The sequence below is a fragment of the Triticum aestivum genome, chromosome 2A (genome assembly GCF_018294505.1).
Source record: "Triticum aestivum cultivar Chinese Spring chromosome 2A, IWGSC CS RefSeq v2.1, whole genome shotgun sequence".
NCBI classification, from domain to species: domain Eukaryota; kingdom Viridiplantae; phylum Streptophyta; class Magnoliopsida; order Poales; family Poaceae; genus Triticum; species Triticum aestivum.
The window spans coordinates 730,225,178-730,236,309 of record NC_057797.1 but is presented as its reverse complement, the minus strand read 5'-3'; the positions used below and the strand labels follow the sequence as shown (position 1 = coordinate 730,236,309).

Here is an 11,132-nt window from a genome sequence, read left to right as displayed (position 1 = left end):
CTAGGTTGTACAAATTTCTAAGAAAATATACACAGTTCAAAGTATAGAGCGTCGATAGATGAATTCTACGGCGAAACATCACATGATTCAAAATGAACTTCAAACCAGGCAATAGAGTACATGGAAAGATGAATTATTATTATTACGCCAAACCAACCATTACATAGTACACATGTTCTAACCATAGCCTGACATCCTTCACCGTTAAATCATATTGCCCCGTATTGATGTCAATTCAAAGAGAAAAGTCCATCAACACCAATACTGAATTGCTTGACAACGAACAGAAGAGTGTCAACATAAATAATCACTACCCCAATAGTTACTGTAATTCCATGACCATTGTGAAGTGCTCTGGTCACATTTGTGGTGCGCTTTGCTGAGAAACTTAACAGATGCACCATTTTACGGAAAAGTTATTATGACTTGTAAGGTGAATGCTTACCTGATTCCTTAAATTAGTCCAAAAAATATCACCCAAGAGGCCAACTAAGAGCAGGAAGAAAACCTCATATGCTCTCCTTAACTGGAAGAACCACTGAAGATTTCAAACCTCATACATCATCTACAAGCTATAGGTCCACATTTCAATGTAAAATCTGAAGATTCTTATGCAAAAAATATGAGCGTAGCATCATTACATGTGGAAATCATCACTCTAATAATTAGGCCGTCTGGCACCTCGGCCTCGCAGCAGCCCTAGTTCGTCCGCCCCTATCTTATCTTATCCAGTGTATATAAGACATTCTTCATTAAAAATAATGAATTGTTGACAGTCCATGCAAATGCGTGAAGTGGCAAAGGACGCAAAGGATGTGCAAAATCCAAGAGACTATTACTCATTTGATCATGGTGAAGTAACATGTCCAGCAATGTTGTATGAACAGAAATATCCATACACCTTGCCCATCAGATGGGCAGAGGAGAATGGCCTAAATATCGCCCAGAGTGCAAACTTTTATGTGGGACCAAATTCAGTAATCAGTACACACACCTAGTGCCCGTTTTCACACTTTCAAATTGCACAATTCGTTCTGCAGAAGAATGACAGCACATTGCAAGTGTGCGACCAACATTTCAAACATTGACCAAACCAAAAATAAATCATCGAATCATGAACAACTAACAAGTCGATTTAGAAAACTTCCCATTGAGCAACAACAAATTCTGGAATCGACACCTGAATGGTAAGCAGATAACTGATAAATTCTGGAAACTAACCTTTAGATGCTGCTCAGGTACACTAAGACACCGACCTTACGCCCCTGACCAAAGAAAATACCAGAACAACATCAGCATGCACCACAAGGAATGGCATCAAGAGTACCAAGCATGCGACCGGACAAGACAAATGGAAAATCATACTTAAACCAAACTCACAATGGCCTCTACCGGCAGGTTGGAGATGAACTTGGCGTGGACTATGTTGATGTTGCCATGGGGGCAGGAGACCTTGCCCCAGATGCAGAGGTAGTGCGGGCCGTTGCTCTAGTTCTTGGCCTGCTAAACGTATGCCATCCTCTTGCGGCCGTATCACGCCACGTCCTCTGTGGTGTTTACCAGTGTATTGGATCTTCCACATCTTCTGCCCTGCCAATACATATGTGCACATCATTAAAATTACAGTGAACACTAATTTCTAATTTCTTCCTGCTACGTATGGCCATCTGAAATTACAAAAAACAATATAGCTTCTATATGTACAACATAAATAAAAATGCACCCAATAACACAACACTGAACTGAAATGTCAGGTTTTTTCAGTGAACACTAATTTCTTCCTTGTAAGTATGGCTACTTAAAATTACAGAAAACAATAAACTTCTATGTGTACACATGAATGGAAATAAACCCACTAACACAACACTGAACTGGAATATCAGGTTTTTTCATCTTTCGTGAGTACCAAGCTTCTCCAAGTAAAACAAGATTTCAGTGGTACTGCATAGCATCAGAAGGCGGCAACATGAGCGAGGACAATCAAGCAGAAAACTGGATGGAACAGAGAGGAGATCATCAACCAGAAACCCGTTTCAGATTATCTTCGCTGTTACAGATAAAATAAAAGATAAGAGAGATGGATTGTAGGAAAGGATATAGGAAAGGATTCAGAAACCACGCGAAGAAGAACCAACATATATTGCCAGTAGGCATAGGAAAGGATTGCCACATTACCAGCCATGAATACGCCATGATTATCCGCTTCAAGAGTGAGCGGAGCAGTTTCTAGCACACGAGGCGTCGACCATTATTGCCGCATGACGCGCCTCTGCTGATCCCCTCGCGCATGTCGCCTCGGCTTGATTCCCTCGGGCGACCCGCATCCCGCGATTCTGCTCGATCCAGAATCCCGCACCTCCGCTCAATCCCGGCGCGAGCCTGGGCCCTGGCCTTGGCTCGATCTCGCCTCGCATCGGGGCTGGATGAACGCAGACCGGTCGCTCCTTTGTGCGTGTGTCACTGGATCCCCTTGGAGGTATTTTTTTTCACAAGCGCAGCACCCCTGGTTCGTTAGTTATATGGGCCGGCAGCTGGCAGAAAAGGCCCAGTTTACCGCAATGCTTCGTTCCGGCCTGTGGAGCAGTAGCCCATAGGACAGATGGGCCAGTAGTTAACAAATGCGAAACAGATTACTGTAGACACCAGATCAGACGGCCAAAAACGTCTAGATCGTCGAAACGGACGGCTAAAAACGCAAATCGCTGTGAGGGCAGGGATTAGGTGCGGTTATACTGTCCTTAATGTCTTCATGTTTCAAACAGTGGCGCATCTTGAAAGAAAATGAAGGGAGGCTCAAAGTTAATAGTGTGAAGAACAAGTCACTAACTCTTAGCTTTTTAATTTGAATAAGCTTAAATTTCGACGAGTTTCGGCTGAATACTAGTAAAAAAACAATTATTGGAGGGGGGGTGCTCGAGCATGTTGAAGCACCCCCCTCCCCCTAGATTCGTCACTGTCTCAAATGATCAAATCCTTCTACTCTGCACAAACTTAACAATATTTGTTGATTTATCTTCGATGTCCATCGGTTATATGGTGTGCTCAGAATGCTCGCTCTCGGGTGTTTTATGTGTTTTTGTTTGTGCGCTCTCGTATGTGCATCGTCATTGCATCCCCCACAAAAGATATTACAGTAAATAATCACTTATAGTTATAGGGCAACCTTTTACTGTATTAATAGCTTTGGAGTGTGGCCCGTTTTATTTAAATGATTTTCACCCGTGAATTTCCTTCTTCTTTTCCCTGGCAGCATGGAAAATAACCATGTACAGTTTTGTAAAAGCCCAGCGGGACGGACGGATCGACATCGGATAGCTTATCGCCTTGTCATTTGGTAGAAGTTTTTTACATAGAGAGAGGATCTTCCCTCCTACTCCCACCGTTTTTATTTACTTGGGGTACTAGCTTTGGTCAAAGTCAAGCTTTGTAAACTCTGAAAAGTTTATAGACAAAAATATTAGGCCTTTTTTGGTTTTTAGGATTTTTATAGGAATATCTATAGGATAGGATTTGCAAAGGAAACATTCCTTTGAAGCACTTTGGTTTGTAGGAATGGATTCCTATTCCTATGTAGGATAGGAATCAATCCTTTATATTTTGGAGGAAAAAAAGCATTAGCCTAGACTCAATGGAAAAAATCATATCCTATGCACCAAATGACATCTCTTTCTCTATAGAAATTGACATGGATGTCATCTCACTTCCTTTGATTTTCCTATTCCTATAAAATTCCTATCCTATGAACCAAAAAAGGCCTTAACATATACAATAACACATCAATTCCATTAGATTTATTGTTTAATATATTTTCACATTATATAGATTTATTATGGTAAATGTTTATGTTGTTTACTATAAACTTGGTCAAACTTTAGAAAGTTTGACTTCATTTAATAGAAACCACAGTCTTACAAATTACTGAAGGAAAGAGAAAACTAACCATATGATAATCTAAACCCCCTAATCATAACAGACTAATTAGAGTCTTATCACTAGAAGTTAAAGCTAAAATTTAACAAACAAATAAAATAGTGGCTGCAGTTTAGTGGTGAGAATTCCACGTTGTGGCCGTGGAGACCTGGGCTCGAATCCCAGCAGCCACATCTTGTTTTTATTTAGTTTCAATAATTACAGAAACTACTGGCAGGTTAGTATTTTGTCTGATTTATAAACGCTACTTGTCCTACTGCATGCATGAAAGCACAAACGCATCATTCTACTTGCCACGTCCAGTTCTTTTTTTTTTTTTGCATCTTGTCTGAAGGATATTTTTCTCTCTCTGATCAGGTCAGTGATTCGGCGAACATTGCCGGTTACAACAGATCAAACAAAAGCAAATATATTTTGCAGGCACATCTGGTGTATACAGTACCAGTAGTTAGCATATGCTTCCAAGTTCCACACTATATTTTCTGATATTGTTATCCATGGATCTGACATAAAGCGCGGAAAGAATAAGAAAAGGAGAGTGGGAGAGGCCTTTAGGATCTGCATCTTTTTCATGTTTGTGCCAACGAAGCAGGGGGGGAAAGGGACCATGCAAAAATAAATATGTTTTGTTGATTGAAAAATAAACAAATAATGCATTTTTAATTACTCTATAATGTGTACGGTGCATGCATGCAAAAGCAGGGTCCCTGCTTTAGGAGTCCGGACAGAGTGTCTAGATGCAATTCTTGCTGTATCGCATTTAAAGCTTAGCCTCCACAATATCTAATAACCGATTAGTTTTGACACGTAGCAACGTAGTACGAGTTCCGTCCTTGTGTAATGCTAGGTTGCCACTAATATAGGTTGCATCTACTAACTCATGAACTTGTTATGTTGCCTTCGAGCTGGTCAGATAATCGTAGCAAAATTTATCCTTTCCTGCGAAAAAATGTCGCGTACCAGTGTGTCTCGGATGAGCCAAAATGGTCCCGTGTGGCATGCAGCAAATAAAAATTTAACAGCATGTTAGGACTTCATGTGAGTTTTCTGTGGCCGTAAGTTTCTGTGTGTAGACGAGGCAAAAATATATCCTTTGGTTTTTAATTAAGGAGATTGGGCATAAAACCTCGTATACATTACTATTTTCAGCTGTTCAGCCATTTTGGTCTGAGCAACCCTTCTGGAGTGTGGTTGAACAATGCATGATTATTAGCTCTAGAAGGTACAATTTTCATGATGAAGGTCGTCTTCTCCGGCCTCGCATTAGTTAGTGTGGGAACGGAACAAAAGTTAATACACCAAGGAAATTTACATGATTTGATACTTGTATGTAGGCTTAATTTGTCCCGTGCTTCGCTAGATGCTGTACGTGTCAAGCACCCACGCAAATTAGCGTACGCGCGCACGTAGTGGGTGCCCCGCGGCCGTGAGTAAGTGCAAATGATGACTCCATGTGATACATGCATGCATGCTTGCTTCGTGGTGCGGCATATGCGAGCATGTGGCTGACTCTGCAACACACCCATACAGTAGTGTACAACGTTTGAATACGACTTCCACCTAAAAATAATGATAATAATATTGGTCTGCATACGACTTCAAGCCAGTTTGATGATACCCTACCAACTTAACTTTCAGATGAGCCGTGTACCAGTGTACCATAAACATGTACTTCTTCTGTAAATTAATATAAGAGTGTTTAGATCAATAAAGTAGTAATTTAAATGTTTTTATATTAGTTTACATAGGGAGTAGGATGTAACGATCGAGCAACTAGAACATGGGTTTGTGAGTGACACGGCAATCATCAGAAGGAGCAGTCCTTGTATACATGCACATACTTGATAGTTAGGGCATCTCCAGCTGCGTCCCCAGGAAGGCTTCCTCAGACGATTTTTTCGCGCCGGCGCCAAATAAACGGCCCAGCCGCGCTTCCAGGAGCCCAATTTTCGCCGGCCTGAGCCGAAAACAGCGCCGGCGGACCCAGCCCGAACCCGGCGCGCTGGGGACGCCCGGGGGCGCCGGGGCGAACTGTTTTGGCGCGAAACAGCCGCAGGCCCGCCGCGTCAGCGACACGGCGCCTCGTCTTCCCCCAGCAGCCTCGGTTCCCGCGGGGAATCAATGCCAAGGCTGCCGCCGGTCAGCCTTACCATTGATTCCTCACGGGCGGCGCGTCACAGGACGGCGCGCCGACGCCTCCCCTCTCTCGCACGCGTACACACGGGTGCAGCGCGGCTATATAGCCGGTGGCCTGCACTCGCCTGTGCCCACACCAGCCCCGCCCCTCGCCGCCGCCCAGCTCCTCCCTCTCCCTACCTCTCCCGAGCGCCGCCGTCCAGCCCCTCCCTCTATCTCTCTACCTCTCCCGAGCCCGTCGCCATGGCGGAACGCTACCCTGGAGACGAGGCGGCGGCCAACGGCTTCGGCCGCCGTTCGCTCCGCGAACAGGAGTCCTGGCTCCTGTTCCAGGCGAACATCCCGGCGCCGCCGGACATGTGCGCCGGGCCGACGGGTTGGAGGCTCAGCGCCGGGGGAGTACCCATTCCCCCGTTGCCCGACGCCGTGGCTAAGCCGACGTACTTCGTCGAGGAAGTCGAGGTCGTGCGCGCCTCCCTCACCGACGCCCAACTCTCCCTCCCCCAGTACGCTGCCGACAACCACGCGGCTTGGGCGGCGTATTTCGAGCGCCGCCAGCAGCAGCGCTTGGCGTCCATCAACGACGCGCCGGTGGTTGGCGGCTGGTAGAACAGCGAGGGGCGCCACCTGTGGTGAGGCGTCCCCGGCCGCACACTCGAGGGCGTGCTGACGTACCTCGAGGGCGGCAACGACCCGCCGTTGGCGTACCCAGCGAGGGCGGGCGCCCCGGCGCAGCACCGACGCGCCGGGCCATGGGCGCCAAGGAGGTTCGGGTCCTCCTCCTCTTCTTTCTCCTCCCGATCTTCATCGCACTCCTCCGGCACTCCGGCCCTGCTCGGCGTCAAGGCCGAGCCCGCGGCGGAGACGCCGGCCGGCGCACCCGCAACACCAGCATCGTCATCAACGAGGGCGGCCGGTGCGCCTCCTCGTCGGCTCCTCCTTCGCACTTCGTCAAGCCAAAGACGGAGCCGGCCGCGCCGGTGACGACGGAGCTCGACGACGACGAAGTGGCCCTGGAATGGGCGCGCAGGGACTCCATAGCGATGGAGAAGGAGCGCCTGGAGAAGGCGAAGGAGCGCCAGCGCGCCGGCCTGCTTCGCTTCGCGGAACGTCGACGCGGCCGCGACGAAGGCGGAGTCTTCGTCATCTGCGACAGCGACGACGACGACGATGCGCCGCCACCAGTCCGTCATGGCGACGCCGGACAGGGGTCCAGCAGGGGCGCCCGCGTCAAGGAGGAGAAGGCCGACGACGACGATGGCGGCGACTTCAGCCAGTTTTTCCTTTAGATTAGTTTATGTATATGTGCTATGTAATGAAAATCCGCGAACTTCGCCGTAATGTGCCGAAATTTATCGTGTTTGGCCGAATTTTATCGTGTTTAAGCCGAACTTCGCCGAACTTCTTTTATTTTAAAACGTGCCTGGGGGCGGCCCTGGGGCCGGCGGCTGGGGACCAACTCGCCCCCAGGCCCAATTTTTGCGCCGGCTCACCCCAGGCGGTGATTTTAGGCGCCCCCTGGGAGGCTGGAGATGCCCTTACAGTCAGTACAACCAAGGCAGCTGCTACTGACTATTGCACACATACGTACAAATCGAGCTAGCTAGAAGTTTGGGCAATCTAATCCGGAGGGAAGAACATGAGTTAACTTGGCGACGTGCCAATCATGAGAAGGAGCAAGGAGCAGTACTTGTACTTGACACTCACGGCTAGTATAACTAGGCACCCGGAAAGGACCGATGCCGATGCCGATGCGTGGTGCAGGCACCCGGCCGGCCGGTCACCCATGTACATACAGTATACTACCGGTATCCTACACTGTACGTGTCTATAGTAAGAGTAGGACGGCCATCTCCCTCTCGAACGCCTTGTTTACGCACATGCACTGTGATCGTGATCTCGAGAGCAGATGGGACGCCGGACGCACGGATTTGGGTTGGAGCAGTCGATGAGTCCACACTGGACGCCGTGATCGTCGCCCCCGCCGCGGAGAATCCCCGCATGTGCGACGACCCCGCGCCGTGACACGTACGTACCCGCCGGTCGACCGAGGCCGGTGAGACGTCGTGCGCACGAGCAGTCTCACGGCTGGTGTCACTGGCTGGATGCGGCGCAAAATTTTAATCGAGACACAGATCGTTTAGCTAGCTAGCTGCGGATATGGCGCCTGAAAAATGCAGTGTAGTTAGGTTCGCATACAATCCACCGTGGGAGGAAGAGCCCTGCTGGATGATGCTGCTGCCGATCTGGGAGCCGTTACGTGCTACGTGCCGATCGCCAGTTGGCATCCAGGGAAGATGATGGTCCGTGAGCTTCAGCGGACTTGGCGACTCAACTCACCTGGCTACCCTGCAGGGAGGTTTGTCGTCTGACACGCCTGTTCTTTTGTTCTGTTTTTACTACTCGATCGCCATGCACGCGCGCGAAGTAGGGGGGAGACAGGGAGCCGCGTAACCTTGAGAATCGTCAGGCCAAATGTCTGACAGAAAAACGTCCAAGATTGGGCCGGGAATGACCAAAATCTTCATGCAGAGTAGACGCAAGTAAAAAGAAAACAGACCAACTACTCCACATGACTCTTGTCTGGCAAACAGTTACTACGTGGCGCCGCCGCTCTTAAAGGGTGTTTGTTTTCAGGGACTTTTTGGTGTAGGGACTAGAAAAAGTCCCTAGCAAACCAAACAGAATATGACTTTTTTAGGACTTTTTTAGAAACAGCTTCTTAAGAGTCTATTTTAAAAAAATCCCAGAAACTAGAAAAAGTCCTAGGACTAGAGAACCAAACACCACCTTACTAGACCTCTGAAGCCAGATCGGCCGATAAGAATATAAGATGGCCGGTCTGTGGATCTGAACGGTATTCGGTCGGTCAAGTCACCTGGTCGCCCTACAGGAGAAGAGGTTCAGATTCTGGCATACGTGCAGGATCGTCGTTGCATGCATGCATGTCCTGCTTTACTCGCCATAAGCATGTGCACGGTTTCCTAATCAGCAGGTAATCTGTGGTTTGGATTGCACGCATGACACTGCCGAAAAACACCAATGTCTTCATCATCTTACTAAGCTTCGGCTAATGATTCATTTTCGCAAAAAAAAAAGGGCAATGACCAATGGATGTCTTCGTCATACTAAGATTAGGCTAACGACCTACTCCCTCCATTCCTAAATACTTGTCTTTCTAGAGATTTCAACAAGTGACTACATACGGCGCAAAATAAGTGAATCTACACTTTAAAATATATCTACATACATCCGTATGTTGAGTCCATTTGAAATGTCTAGAAAGACAACTATTTGGGAACGAAGGGAGTATGTCTCAGCTTACTAAGTTTTTTTTTTGGAGGGTCAGCTTGCTAAGCTTAGGCCAATGATTATTTTTTGCAAAAGAAGTTAATGATTAACGGCCAAGATACGTTTTGCCACATCGACATGACGAAGAAATGAATGAATCACAAACGAAACGAGGACCAATTGCATGTATGACAAGAACAATCAATCAATCTTTATTAATTAGTTTACTCGTATGCCTCGGCAAGGAGTTGCACAGACGAGTAGAATAGTTACTGAGGAAAGAATTTCAAAAAATTGTCGCCTTCTTCAATCAGTTACTAGTACCATCACCATCAACCCGGCTCCAGTACATGTTTGTCCGATCGCCGGCATTACGCAGCGCAGATGAGCACGCAGGCCCTTCTGATCAGCGTTTCGGCGCCTGCTGTGCGGAGCGTACGCGTCCGGGGGACCGTGTCTGTCACCGGCTGCTGCCGCTGTGCATGGCAGAAATTGGGTGCTCCGTCGCCCGATCGTTCGGTGCCGCGGCGCGCGCGCTCACGGGAGGCCATCCCCTGCAGCAGCGGCCGCGAGTCGCCGCGGCGGCGGCAGAAGGAGGAGAGGCGCGGCTCCTCGGAGCCGGACAAGGAAGAGACGCGGCGGAGGACGTCGCGGAGGCGGCCCTTGTCGCAGGGGAGCGCGACGGGGCCGGAGGCGCCGGACGGGAAGCCGTACTCCTCCTCCGCCTGCCGGAGCAGCTCCAGGAACGCCGGGTGGCTCAGGTGCGCCAGCCGCACCATGAACCGCGCGCCGTCCGCACACACCGCCACGTGCCCCGCGGGAACCGGGGCGGACGCGGAGCGGCGGGCCCGCCACCGGCGCACGGCGCGGTGCAGCCAGGCTACCGACGGGATCGTGATGAGGTTGCACATGCTGCGTTGCGTTGCCTGGCCCTGCCTCCGACGAGCGACCGGAGGACTCGTTGGCTCGCTTGCTGCTGCTGCTTGTTGGGACTTGGCAGGCTTGGTAGCGAGCTGCGCGGTGTGGGTGGTGGAGTGGAAGAGCGGGACGGGGAGGGGATATATATAGCGCTGGCGGGGATAGTAGTTTTTGTGTCGCTGCGCGCGACACGACACCGGGACGAGATCGGCGTACAGTTCCAAGCTGGGGCAGTCCGTGCAGCCCAACCCAGCGCACCGCAGCTTGCACGCGTCGGCTCCTGCCCTCGATCAGGCACGACATTAGTATCTCTTAGGCTTTGTACAACGAAGGATGCTTAGGGAGATGCTTAAAAAAATAAATCAGGTTTTTTAAAGCACCGATATCTATTTTTATAAGAGAGACGCTTAGTTAAGCATCTATCATGTACAAATAAACACCGATGCTTAAAAAAATTCTAGTTTTATTTCTTTAAGCATCTTTCATCGTACAAAGCCTTGGCGCACTCAGCACAAAAGGCTCCCCTTAATTAATTCCTGGGATTACTCAGGCATGTTGAGTTCGTTCCTGAACGATTGATTTGTATATGTTGCACATCGAAATGGAGCACGTGGTACGTGTGCCATGCGAGGCTACACATAGTTTTCGCTACCGAAACTACAAGATTTTCCTTCCTTGGCTTAGTATATATTCATAAGGGCATCTTCAACGCGGGCTCTCAAACCACCCGCAAACATAAGGGCTTAGTATATATCCCTTGGCTTAGTATATATTCATAAGGACGTGTTTTATCATCCATCGCGGTCCTGCGTCGGTACATTTAACGGTCCAGACGTATTTTTTCCTGTAAATCGGAA

The 11,132-nt window shown here is 48.8% G+C and overlaps 1 protein-coding gene and 1 long non-coding RNA gene across 2 annotated transcripts; both read right to left on the bottom strand.

The window, feature by feature from the left end:
• Window positions 1-246: 246 nt before the first annotated feature.
• On the bottom strand, window positions 247-2,426 carry LOC123186268 (uncharacterized). Its single transcript, XR_006493587.1, has 3 exons — window positions 2,176-2,426; window positions 1,381-1,590; window positions 247-1,265 (listed from the first exon to the last, which is right to left on the bottom strand). It is a non-coding gene; the product is annotated as an uncharacterized lncRNA (long non-coding RNA).
• Window positions 2,427-9,661: 7,235 nt separating this feature from the next.
• On the bottom strand, window positions 9,662-10,364 carry LOC123186267 (auxin-responsive protein SAUR36-like). Its single transcript, XM_044598050.1, has one exon. It carries the CDS (start codon window positions 10,266-10,268, stop codon window positions 9,729-9,731), a length of 540 nt encoding a protein of 179 aa, XP_044453985.1. The 5' UTR covers window positions 10,269-10,364; the 3' UTR covers window positions 9,662-9,728.
• Between the last annotated feature and the right edge of the window lie 768 nt (window positions 10,365-11,132).